The sequence below is a fragment of the Ambystoma mexicanum genome, chromosome 12 (genome assembly GCF_040938575.1).
Source record: "Ambystoma mexicanum isolate Mex_15411 chromosome 12, UKY_AmexF1_1, whole genome shotgun sequence".
Lineage (NCBI taxonomy): Eukaryota > Metazoa > Chordata > Amphibia > Caudata > Ambystomatidae > Ambystoma > Ambystoma mexicanum.
This window is the reverse complement of record NC_090936.1, coordinates 261,838,090-261,851,840: the sequence shown is the minus strand read 5'-3', so window position 1 is coordinate 261,851,840 and position 13,751 is coordinate 261,838,090. Positions and strand designations below refer to the sequence as shown.

At 41.7% G+C, this 13,751-nt stretch overlaps 1 protein-coding gene across 2 annotated transcripts in view; it reads left to right on the top strand.

The window, feature by feature from the left end:
- Positions 1-13,751, top strand: part of PLCZ1 (phospholipase C zeta 1) — a 1,796,998-nt gene that overhangs the window by 877,891 nt on the left and 905,356 nt on the right. For both annotated transcript variants that reach the window (XM_069628396.1, XM_069628395.1), the window contains one exon: positions 7,575-7,731. In XM_069628396.1, coding sequence (XP_069484497.1) covers positions 7,575-7,731 — 157 coding nt within the window. The remainder of the gene's footprint in view (positions 1-7,574; positions 7,732-13,751) is intronic.

Genomic DNA, 13,751 nt, shown 5'->3' with positions numbered 1-13,751 from the left:
ATGATACCACTCATGCCCAACACTGTCCCAATTGGCATAATCCTCCACCTTAGGGGCAATTCATTGTAATTCTAATAACCTCTAGTGTTCCTTTTCCTCCATTTGTGGTGCATATTATTGGTTCCCTGTGTTATGACAGCTCTCCTGCCTATTATACTCCTGTACCCTCAAATACAACCATTTGCAGAACCCCCTCCCCTGGTGTCAATAGGTGGAAACTTACACCAACTCCAGTTGATCACTAAACCCATGCAAATAGCATCTGATTAACAACAGGGTAAATGAAGTGTGGCCTTGCATGCGACCGTACCAGTAAACACTTGCCCACTCAAGGCATTAAAACAACATGCATTGGCAAAGCCAATAGTTTGGGCTTTTGTGTAGTCATGGAATAGGCTTTTCCCAGGAACTCCTGTATTGGAACTAACTGTCTATTAATGGCAGCAGCTGAAAAATTGTTTAAGTACCTGGCCATATAATAGCACTGCCTGGCAAATATCTATCTAATACCTATAAAAAGCAGAACCTGTTAGTTTTTAATGTGACTTCTTTGAAGGGCATTCATACTTCTTATAAATCAAGTGATTAAAAGTACACTTGCTTAAGACATTTTATTTCACCAATAGCGCATTTACAGCTCCACTTAAGTCATTAACTCTTAGATGACTGCTTTGAGATAACACTGGCTGGCACTTCACGCACACATTTTGATGTTGCTGCTTGATAAAGCTAGCTCAAAGAGTTCCCAGGAGGATCAGTTTTGGGCTAGGAGGGGCAGGTCGTGTTTGTCTATGGGTATACTGTCTCCAGAGCCCTGATCCTCTCTAGGCAGGACTACTGCAACAGCCTCTTTCTCAATCTGCCTTCCCCTACTCTCCATCCCCTCTGCAACTAATTCAGAGTGAGAATTGTCCTTGGTCTCAAGCCCATGGACCATATCTTTCCAGCCCTGAAATCTCTCCAATGGCTTCTGGTGGCTGCAGGAATCAAGTTCAAGACCCTATGCATCGTCCACAAGGCTTTCTGGGGCCGGGGCCTGCACAATATCCAACTCTCTCTTCCAAAACACCTTCCTTCTCGAGCCCTTCGCTCGGCTACCTCAAACTCTCTGAGGGTCAGACGCTTCTCCAGGCAGAGAGTGGTGGTACAACTCTCTCCACTGCAGCTGCCTCCCTCTGAGATGGCCTCCCTGGCCCTCTCAAAATTGAGGTGGACCACAGGAAGTTCCCGAAGCAGCTCAAGACCTTCCTTTTCACATCTATTTTTTCTTTCTCCCTCTCTCTCTTCCCTCTCTCTTTTCCCTCTCCCTGGCACTTCCCCTTCTCCATACCCCCGTACGCTTTGTTACCACACTTGCATGGTCTGAATGACACCAGGCCTAGTAAGATTATTTCTTTTGTCCTCCCTCTGTCTTCCCTCCATTGCTTTGTCGCACCTAGAAACACTTGTGTACAGGCGTGTTATAAATGACTCATATCATATAGGGATTAGCATGGCCACGAGGTATCCATGACTGGGTGAATAACCAAGCACCTACAAGCTGTGTGTCCTTCCTCATATCCCATATCCCTTGCAAAACTAAAAATGCCTCATTGAACAAAATATCATCCAATGTTGCATATTCTTCTGGTGATAGTTATTTAATTTAATTATTGTACATTTGTATTGTGCTTGTACACAGGTGTTTCCTGGTGGCACAAGACAAGATGTGGGTGGGGGAGGACAAGGGAAACAAAAAAGTAGAACAACAAAAAACTGTTATATTGGATTTGTGACAATCCTACAGTGCAAGTGCATGAACAAGGGGGTAAGTGCAGCAGGAGGGGTTAGAGGGAGAAGTGCTGGAGTGGGGTACCCCCAAGAGTGGGGGCAGGCAAATGCTGGTTGGGCCAAGGCGGTAAGTGCTAGGGGAAGAGGAGGGAGGATGAGTGCGGTGGACGGGGAGGACCAAGTTGGGCTAGTCTGGGGAAGAAAACAAGAGGGCAAGTTCTGGCAAAGGATGCTGGGGGGACTGATAGACGGTGGTCTGGTCCCTGTATGACTCTGATGGGACCAGACCCCAGTCACAGCGGCAGATGGAGAGTTAACAAGTGAGGGGAAGAGGGAAGGAAGAGGATTAAGGAAAGTCTTAAGAAGTTTCCAGAACATAAGAAGATCCGGCTCAAGTCAGAGGGGGCAGGGAGGACGTTCCGGAGGGATGAGCTAGCTGAGGAAAGGGATCTACCTCCCACTCTCTGCTTGGAGAAGTGTTTTACCTGCAGAGAGTTGGAGCCAGAAGACTGAAGGACTTTAGCTGGGAGGTATTTTGTGAGGGAAAGCTGGATGTAAAGAGGTCCCAGGCCCCAGACAGCCTTGTGGAGGATGCAAAGGGTCTTGAATTTGAGCCTTGCGGTCAACCAGTGATAGTGGAGAGATTTTAGGGCTGGAGAGTTGCAGTCCCTGGACTTGAGGCCAAGGATAAGTCTTGCAGTCCTATTATGGATTCGTTGAAGGGGGTCTGGGGGTTAGGGAGGCATGCTGGGGAGAGGCTGATGCAGTAGTCAAGCCTAGAGAGAAACAGGGCTCTAGCGATGTTAAGCATCCGGGGTAAGGTGAGGAAAGGTAGAATGCACTTGAGGTGGAGAAACTGAAAATTGTACTTCTTGGCAAGATTTGTGATGTGTGGAAAGAAAGAGAGAGAGGCATCAAAGATTATCCCAAGGTTTTTTGCCTCACAATTAGGTGAGGGCAGAGGACCCAGGGAGTCTGGCCAGAGAGTCGGAGGGGAAGGAGGGAGCAGGCGTCCCAATGAAAAGGGTCTCTGTCTTACTGGCATTAAGGCAGAGATCATTGGCAGAACATCATGCCTGAATAGCAGTCAGGTATGAAGGAGGAGAAGGATGAGGCAGAGGAAGGCAGCTCTGTGTCATCTTCATAACACTGTAAATTAGGTGAGAAAGTAGAGATCAGGTAGGCTAGAGGTGTCAACTAGATGTTGAAGAGCCAAGGTGATAGGATAGAGCACTGACGGACACCATAGGTAGGAAGTGAGGTGGAGGAGAGAAAAGGGCCCATTAGCACTTGGGGAAGGTCTGTTCGAAAGGGAGGAGGTCAGCTATGCCAGTGCCTAGTTCGTGATGCCTCCGGAATCATAGAGACAGTTTATGAGGATGGAGTGCTTGACTGTGTCAAAAGCAAAAGAGAGATCGATGAGGATCAGAACAGAGAGAGTGTTAGAATTCAGGTTGGAGAGTAGGTCTTCATGGGTGTTCAGTAGTTTCCATGCCTCTGTAATTATAATTACATTTGTTTATTTATAATGCTCTTACTACCCAGAGGTTTCACAGCGCGGACACAGGGATCAAACCTGTGTTGCTGCGTGTTGTCTTGCTTCCCAGGCAAGTGTGTTTGCCCCTAAGCTATCCTCCCGAATCTCCCTGTTTCGAGGTGCGGCTGTCTGGCTTTGCCACAACCCCATTCAGTTAGTTACTAGAGATGTGGTGCTGTCAGACATCTGCAGATCATATAATGACAGTGTATGGCAAATCTCTGACAAAAGCTTATAAAACACCATTACACAAGTCAAAAATATTGTCTCTGCCAGTGCTTGTTTCTTTAAGTTATGCTGTGCTAAACATTGTATCTTTAGATAATGAAGGAACCCCCCGGGTAAGCACGTGTTAATTATATGTTTGAGTGCTGCCTCTATCTAGTAGCGGGTGGGGGTTAACCATAAAAATAAGGACGATAGAGGCATGTCTGATGGGGTGGGTAAATGAAAGTGGGGTTGCTTTCAGTACTTAAAAAACATTTTAATCACCATAAACTTCAACATAACACATCATACAATCAATTGCCTAAAATTTAGTAAAAAACAACTACATTGTGGTTATTTGAACAAACACATTTACAACATGCCACTTCAGTGGCCAGGGTATCATGAACAACCATAGATTATGTATCCTGTTGGCCTCTAGTTTCAATATTGTTTCAGTAGAACCTAGAGTTTATGCATAACATTTGGTGATCAGTTGCATCAATGTTTCACTGCATTACTATTACACAGTATAAAATCTCAACATGTTTCAGTTCGTAAAGGTGAAGAATCCAAAATGTTCATCAGGAGTAGGACCCTGGTTATTGTGCTAGAGTTTAGACCGTGCTAGTGTTTTTGTTGTAAAAGTCATTGTGCAGTGATATCCATTCCGTATCAGATGCAAGTATGGGCTTTCTCATGTTCACAGCCAGATCCGCATCGATCGGAATTAAGGCTAGAAGGGACTAAACAGATATGGACATTATGTCTACTGGGTCATCTACGGTAGGTAGGGTAGTGAAAATTACGAGTGATCTATAATCTGCATCCGCTTACCAGGTGCGCTGCCAAAATGTCAGCGAGGCGTTCAGCGGTTTGTGCATGGCAGCAGTTTCCTCAGGCCATCAGCGTCTTCCTTGTTAGCAACTGTCGTCATGACAACGAGTATGCTTAAGGGTCCTAGGTACTTTTTCTTTTTCACTGGGACCTAAGGTGCTGAAGTGCACCATCTTGGAATTACCTGGATATACTCACTAGCCATAAACCTAATGGTATATGAGGCACAACGGGAGTAAATAATCCCTCAGCATCGAACGATTTAGTTCGGATCATGTCCTCGCACGTTTGGCCGTCCACCTTATTGAGATACCGGTGTACGGTGTCATTCCTCCTTATTTTGGTGTACTGTATCAGTCAAACTGCTCAGGTAGCCGACCTACAAGGGGTGTTGGGGCATCAGGTCTGTGCATTTTACGTCAAAACATAATTTTCAAAGTTAAAAATTACAAAAAGACCCCCATGGACACTATATGTGTTGGGTAAGTGGACGCACAGTAAGCACCATTAAACAGGTCCTGCTCACAGGGTGGGACAAGCCTATCTAATTATACAACATTCCATTATTTTATGAGAGAAATTGATAAATAGATACTACTTAAATTAGTACATTCCCTTATGTCTGGATCCCATGTCTTCACATTGCATAGATATACAGTATGTATTATCACATCTAATTTATACAAAGAGACCTGTGTACACTCTGGATGCGGTATACATGGTATCAGTGGATCAATCATTCTATCCATAGAGCAACTCTCTCAGGGATTTTTAGTAGGGCATATATCTTGGATAAGAACACGCAAAGGGGAATTAAGTCACCCCTTGTGGGTGAGGTTAATGCGTTACAAAGAGACTAGCCCGGGAGTCTGTAAGGGATGTACTGGACTCTATCAATGTTTTTACTTGATCTTATGCCATTCAATGGCCCTGTTCAGTCCATGCATGCCACTTTGCATTATGTAGATCATCTCCTGTTCCTTTTTCAGGAGTGGGTTTTCAAGATGCATCATGTTGTCTCCCTTTAAGACTAGTAACACTGTCCAAGTAAAGTCTTCAAAGTTATGATTTTTCTCCTGGAAATGTTTGACCATGGGAGCCTTGTCTGTCTTATTTTTAAGACTGCTTTGATGTTCAATTATGCATGTCTTGATCTTACGATTGGTTTTCCCTATAGAGGGTAGTCCACAGGGGCATCTGATAAGATAGATCACGTGACTGGTATTGCAGTTTGAGAAACTCTGTGAGTTCACCTTTTATTGGTCCCAATATCCACTTCTCAGCTTTTCTTTGTCATTTTACACACCCCACATGTGCCACAGGGGTGGTGCCCACTCGGTTTCCCAGTGTTCCACAGAGTGGAATTTTCATCGTGTTTTGTATGGCTGGTTTTAAGTTTACTGGTACTGATTTTGTTGCCAATCGATGTGCTTTTCTTATATGCAAAGATAGGGCATGTGAGGGGTGTTTTTGAGGTGTCAAATACTTTCCAATGCTTCTGAATGACATTCCTTATTTTCAGCCTAAGGTCAGTGAAAGTACTCGCGCATACCAGTCTCTCTTCTGGGGCCTTGGCTTGTTTGGTTTCCAACAGTGCTTCCTTATATTTATTGCTGGCTCTCTTGGCAGCTTTTCTGATCATTTTCTTAGGGTAGCCACGTTTTCATAGTTTTTGGATTAAGATTTCATTTTAGCCTCAGAAATTGTCCAAATGGTAAATTATCCCGAAGATGTTTCACAAGATGGTTCGTATAATCCAGCAGAGAGTTTCTGTCTGTGGGTTTGTGAAAGGGTTTAACTAGAAGGTGTCCTTCTTGGTGAAAGATGGTTAAGTCCAAGAAGTTAGTTGTGGTGTTATTTACTGTCATAGTAAATTGTAGGTGCGGGTTGAGAGCATTAATCCAGTTAAGGAAGGTTGTTGTGTCTTCATGTGACCCTTCCCATATAATGAGGATGTCTTTAATGTATCTAGTCCACCAAAGGATTTTCTTCTTAAATGGGTTGGTTTCCGGGTAAATGTACTTTTTTTCAAAGAACTCTCTATAGAGGTTTGCAAGGCTCTGTGCCATGATTGCCCCATTGCAGTTCCTTCGACCTGCTGGTAGAAAACTTGTTCGAATTCGAAATAGTTATTTGTCAGTGCGATTTCAATGCACCATACTATGAAGGATGATGGTACCGAGACTGTGTTCAATCTGTTGAATAGGATTTCCTCCACTGTGTCAATAATGGCTTGCTGGGGTATGTTAGTATACAGTGCTACGATATCCATGCCCACTAGTAAATGTTTGTCACTGTTGAATTCAAGATGTTCAAAATGCCTGATGGCTGCCATGGTATCCTTTAGATAGGACTGCATTTCTTTGACGTATCCTTTTAAGTAGTCATCCGCATATTGCGATAGGGGTTCCAGGACCGAATTAATGCCTGATACAATTGGTCTTCCCGGTGGGTTTTCCAAGGTCTTATGTATTTTGGGCAGGCAATAGAATATTGGTATATTTGGTTTTTTGTTTGAAAGAAACTTGGCTTCTTGTCTCGAGATCCAACCCTTTTCGTATGCCGTGGTGGTTTTGAGTGTAATCATGCCTTGTAGTTTTTTTAGTCAGGTCCTCTTGTAGTTTCTTGTAGTAAGCTGTGTTGCTCAATTGTTTTGTACATTCATTTACATAGTCCTCCCGGTTCATCATCACAATACCACCCCCTTTGTCTGCCTTTTTGATTATGATCTGTTTTTTTTTTTTTTTGCCAGGGATTTGATTGCTTCTTTTTCGATTCTAGACAAGTTCTGGAATGCTCTAGGTTTCTCCTGTTCAATTTTGTTTTAATTTCAGACAGGACCCTGTTTTGAAAAACCAATGATTCGGGTGAATAACTACTGGTTGGTGCACAGAAGGTAGATGGATTCCATAGGCCGGTGTAGTTGGTAATAGTATTACTGTTGCTTCCTGTTGCATTACTAGAGAATAATTCTTTTAGATGCATGTTCCTCATCAATGTATTGAATTCTATCCTAAACAATGTTTGCCATAGATGATTTAAGACAAAATGCAACAAGTTACTCCCTTTAATCTCCAAGTAAAGGAGCTTTTTGCAATAGAATAAATAAAATAATGGTTGCTGAAACTGCAGAGAAAAGAGTCCCTCTGTTCTTTTAACTTGTGCAGGTATTGAATCATTTTCCAAATGCAAATAACTCTATTGGTTTGTGTTATATTTGCAGATGGAGATGTCAGATGAGATGCTAACGCTTTCAACATATGTCATTTACGTAAAAGCTACAAAATTTCAAAGCTTCGACCATTCTAAAAATACTCAGAAGTTTGATCAATCAACGTCTTTGTCAGAGAACAAAGCAAGAAAACTGTCAGAGTGCTCAGGTATGATATTTCTTTTATCAAAAGTATTTTCTCACAGTTCATTTTTGAGATGAAGCTGTTGGAATGACAACATTATATAAAAGTGGAGCTAGTTGCTGGCTTCATTGTTCTCTTTGTGTACTCAATTAGGTAATACAGAGTTCAAAAGAGATCATATTATCTCTCAACCAAAGTGTCTGCCGGGTGAATTCTCTAACCTTATAGAGAAACGGAGGGGTCATTCTTGCGGGATAATGACCCAAGCAATAATTACCCCCCTCGAGTTATGTAGGACTATTAGCACATAGTGCAAGCAGCAGTAACGGTATTGAAATAAAACATGTTTGTTTATTAATAATGAGTAAAGTACACAACAGGTGTTAATAAATGAAACATGAAGAAATCTCTCAAATTGAAACAACCTCATCATAATGTTCCATATCTTAATAAAACACAAAACCCATTCTAATCTCACCTCATATCTCCTCATTTTCTTGTAATTGAATCAACTTACATTTCTAGTGTATCGTTTCGTCATCTTAATTGTAAACTTTGGTAAAGCCTAACCGGTTGTCATGAGCTTTCTTTAGATGCTATATTAAAGTGAATGTTTTTTCTTGACAACGATGAAAACATTTTGTAGCTTTCACTTTGCTGTAGTACATTTGGTTTGAGTCTCTTGCAAGGATGTCATATCGGGGTCACCCTGAGGTTTCCCTTGCTAACTCTGTGGTCTCCCTTGCTACCCCTTAAAAAAAATATATATACATATTCAGTAAAAAAACTTTGTTAAAGGGAAGTTATGGTTAAGTTGCGTTACTAAAAACCTATGAAATTCAGTAAAAAACTTTGTTAAAGGGACATTATGGTTCCAAGCAAAATCGAAAAACCCCTGAAATTCGCTAGTTATGGTAAGCTAAGCAACCACACCTTGCGCCATCACCGTGCATTGCTAAGACTAACACCCAGGACATCACTGATGACATCACATGTGCATGTACTTTTCATGAAAAGTCTGTACAAGGGATTCTTATTATAATGTTGACAAAAAAGTGTCAAGGATAATTGGAATGGATGTCATGAGCTATGTAGTGCATTAAGCAATGCATTGATATAAATAACATTCTATTATGAAGTTCTTTACAATATAATAATCTACTCATGTATAAACATAAGCATTGGGTGCAGCATACATGATAGAGGTGCAATATTCATAATCTTCCCATGTTGTATAGTGATATGATAAATGCTTTCTTATTAGAGTTTTGTGTACTGTGCAACATGTAATAAGTAGCTAATGAAACCCACTTCCTTTATAATTCATTATGACATACAAAACGCAAAGACACAACAACACATGCAAATATGAGTATATACAGGTAAAGAGAACTACGCAAAAAAGCAGCAATAGAACCAGAAACTGTTCATAACCTACCTTTATGCACAGAAATGGTTGTTCTGCTTCAAACCTACTACTTCCCTATGAATAAATGTCACATGTTGTGACTGCACCCGAAAGAAAGTAATGCAAATACAAATATGAGCCTATCCAGAGAAAGTACAGTAATAAAAAAAACAGCAGAACAATAATAAAGTATTGATAACCTTACTGATTGTCTTCATACACTGAAAGCATTGCTATCTTTCAAGTGTGTATTCTCCCTACGTATATGTTTCATATGCTGTGAGTGAACCCCAAATGAATTACTATAAGAACATATTTGAAGTATAAGTCTACAAATATAGTACTTTAGATTTTTTTTGCTCCTTTGTATTACTGGCTAAGATATATCACTAAAGGAAAAAAAGAGGGAGCCAGACCTGTGATGTCATCAGTGATGTCATCAATGACATATGTGATGTTATCTTTGATGTCCTGGGTGTAAGTCTTAGCAATGCACAGTGGTGGCGCGAGTTATGGTTGCTTAGCTTACCATAACTAGCGAATTCCAGGGGTTTTTCGGTTTTCCTTGGAACCATAACGTCCCTTTAACAAACTTCTTTTACTGAATTTCATAGGTTTTTAGTAGCACAACCTAACCATAATGACCCCTGCTAGTGATTTGATGTCCGCGGAATGTGCGTATGTCCGTGGACGGACGCGGACAACATCAACACTACCCAAAAACTCAGGGGGTATCTTAAATTGCTCTATCATGGCATATAAACACTGAACAAGTTCAAAAAGCAGCACATAAACACGTTATATGTAATAATAAATAAGAAGTGGAACCTATATATGTAACACATCAAACGTCCATTTAAATAGCAGTTGTACTAAAATGAAATATACCAAAACAAAAAGATATGCCTCCAATATAATTACCTCACAGAAACTGCACAGCAAGAAGAAACAGTAGACCTACAAAACAGTAACAACAAAACTTACCAGTAAACTAGTAAGTAAACTTCATATTTCTTATATATTTCTAAACTTTCTGCATTAGGTACATTAAAAGTAATATATTTTTTTTTTTTACACAGAAATGTCCAGTACTTTGGAATGGCTTGAAGAAAATGTCCCACTTGAGGAAATGACTGAAGACAGTGATACTAATGGTAGACACTTCTCTATATAAGCAAATTAATAATCATTACTTTATGTGTACTTAATATATATATATATATTTTTTTAACAGACCATACAAACATTGAAAATAATATAGCAAAAGAGATATTAGAAAATGCTCTGCAGCTCACGGAACAAAAAATGGATATGTTTATGGAAAATGTCAATCTTTTAAAACATTTTGTGGAGGACCACACAAAAGAAAAAATTAAATATCATTGTCCCACATGCACCTGTTCCCCCTCTCCCTGTCCCAGTCAAGTATCCCCAAACCCTCAGTACCTAGAAAAACATTATGATGAGACTTCCATCCCTTCATCCCCTCCCATCCATCCTCTCCAAACCCCTAATTCCCCTGTATTTGTGTCAGATTCCTCTTCCCCCTCTTTCATAAATTTTATATCTGTATATAATTAAAAAAACTATTATGTGTGTTTTAATTCAGTCCTTTGTGTCTTGTTTTTTTTTAAAAGGCAGTTATGGTGTACGCGGACAGCAAGGGTGTCCAGGATGTCAGCCATTAACGAAAATGGGGGTGTCCTAAGGACACTATACCTGTCCGTACTGTACGCAAGCAAAATGGAACTGTTCTTAGAACACACTCGGTGTCCGGAATGTCCGCAATTAACCAAAATGGAGGTGTCCTAAGGACACTATACCTGTCCGTACTACCCGCAAGCAAGATGGAACTGTTCTTCGAACATATTTGGTGTCCGGAATGTCTGCAATTAACCAAAATCGAGGTGTCCTAAGGACACTATAACTGTCTGTACTGTCCGCAAGCAAGATGGAACTGTTCTTAGAACACATTTGGTGTGCGGAATGTCCGCAATTAACTAAAATGGAGGTGTCCTAAGGACATTATACCTTTCCGTATTGTCCGCAAGCAAGATGGAACTGTTCTTAGAACACACTCGGTGTCCGAAATGTCCGCAATTAACCAAAATGGAGGTGTCCTAAGGAGATTATACCTGTCCGTACTGTCCGTAGAACATCCACACATATGCACACCACACCCATAGGTCCTACGAACATCGCGCCTGTCCGTAACTGTCCGTCTCATGTGTGTCGCACTTTTAATTAGTTTGAGGACCCGAAAACTGTCCGTAGAACACGCGCGCGCATGTGCACAACTGTCCCTGCGCACTTGGTGTCCTGTGGACACCCGTCTCATTCCCTGATGTATTCGCGATGTCATCATGTGACCGCACTCACGCTGAGCATGTGTCCTGATTTGCGGACACTGTCCGGGTCCCCGAACATTTTAAAAGTACTTTTTTTGGACAATCCAAAGTATTTTACAGTACAAATTCACCTTTGCAGATGTCCCAGACAATGTCCCAGGTGTTCTACATACTGTTTTGAAATTTTTGTGCCTTTTTTGGGCGTTCGATCTGTCCACGGACTGCGCGGCTGTCTGTGGAGCACGCACCAGCACCCCTATAAAAGGCCACACCCAAGAGCTCATCCTTATTCTGTCTTTCTACCATTGCAGATTGACTTGCTTTTTGGCTTTTGCTGCTCTTGCTGCTTTTCCATCATCTAACCTGGTGGCATCCATGGTTGCTGTTGTTCCAGCTGGTGCTACTTACTGCCTCAGCACCCCACCCTCCCCAAGGGCCTGCAGAGGAAAAGAGGCGTAAGGATGTAGAGGAGGAGGATGAAGAGGATTAAGAAGATTAGGTAGTGGAAGTCCCTACTACTAGCACTCGCCATGAGTCTTGGGTGTGGCGGCTGTTTACCACTATTGGTGGAGTTCCAAAATCACGTGCAAATAAGGTCACCTGCAATCAGTGCCACATGGAGTCGTGGGAGGTCTGGTTCATACATCTTTGGTACGACATCAATGAAGCGACACCTAAGGTCATTCCACAGAGGGGCTATTCGCAAGGTTGTACCTTGTGATAAACATAGTAGGTTGAGTTGCTCTACAACATCCTCCATTTCCGCTCCTGTCACCACAAGAGACACTCCTGTGGGACAGCGCATTCTCCAGCTGCTTCACAGGCCATTCATGATGCTGTTGACCCTTACCTTTTGAGGATCACAATATTGTGAATGTACTGCAACGCAGTACTCTGCAGGGGGGAGAATCTTCAGAGTGCTTTAGAGACTGCAGTCAAGGAGCACGAGAAGGTCTGCCCACTACCTGAATAAGGCCCACCCTACATCTTCCTCTCTTCACCTGCCCTTTCTTATCCCCGTGGTTGGTGTCCCTTCCTTACCCTCCTTTCCCCTCCTTTCCTTGTGTGTCATGTTTAAAAGAACAAACAAATATAAAACAACACCCCCCACCCAAAAAAAGGCTCTTTTCAGAGCCGCCTTTCATAGTTTAAAAATAGAAGTGACAAATAAATAGTGCAGGGCCCTGTGCATTTTTTAGAAGTCCGTCGACAGTCCGTGGACATTTATTTTTTTGGAGTGCTGCCCTATCAAAACCTTTGGACTTTTCTATGGGAGGAAGTGGTGGCTCTGAAAAGAGCCTTTTGGTGGTGTTTTTTTGTGTTTGAAAAACTTCAAATGGTCAACACCTACTGCAAAATGGATTTCTGTAGTTCAAAAAAGGTTGCAATGCATTTTGTACATTTCTCAGAAAAATCTGTTTGCCAGCATAAGTAAGATGGACTCCATCTCTGCGAAAAATGTATGTGCTACGAAACATAATATTTTCATTGTAAAAAGAGGACATACCAACATCTCTTAAAAAGGCACAAACAGCCTTATTGACATTGTGCCTCGCTTTCTCCATTTGTGGACCAAATGAAGAACAACGCAGCCACATGTGTCTCTGAGCAATACGAGAAAAAAATACTTGGGAATTTGGAAATGTGCCCATGACCTTGCCAAGTCCTTCTTTCATTGCAAATTGCAAAGAAATTCCAGACAAATGTCCTAAACTGTTCACTCCACAATGAATTATAATTATGTCTGGATGATGCTGTGTCTCCAAAGTAGCACAGAGAGGTACCACGTCCAGCCACTTCATTCCACGCACTCCATACCAGTGCACTACCACATGAGGGAATCCAAGATCTGCAGCTACTCCACAGCGTTCTGTATGCACCTCCAACCAATGTATCCATGAGTCTCCTAAAATCCAGATAATCTGTTTTCTAAAACACGCAGCCATAGCTATCTGTTCTTCTCTCAGGAAAGAGACTTTCTGAAAAACTCTCTCCTTACACAGCACACCCAGTAAACTTTATTGACCAATCCCTTGCTCTACTCTTTCTCATTTGCATGCCTCTCCACCCCAAAATCCCCACATGTAATACGCGGTGTCCGCGGACTACCGCCATGTCCGCAGTCATATCACAAATCTGAGTGTGATGAATTTAAATTTAAATAGTGTGTCCCATTACCCCTATGACATTGCCTCTGAAAAGAGCCATTTTCTGGTGGTTTTTTTGCAGATGCTTGACTGACACCTGTTATTTTGTATTTTTTTTTTTGGTTTTGTTTTTCTTACTTT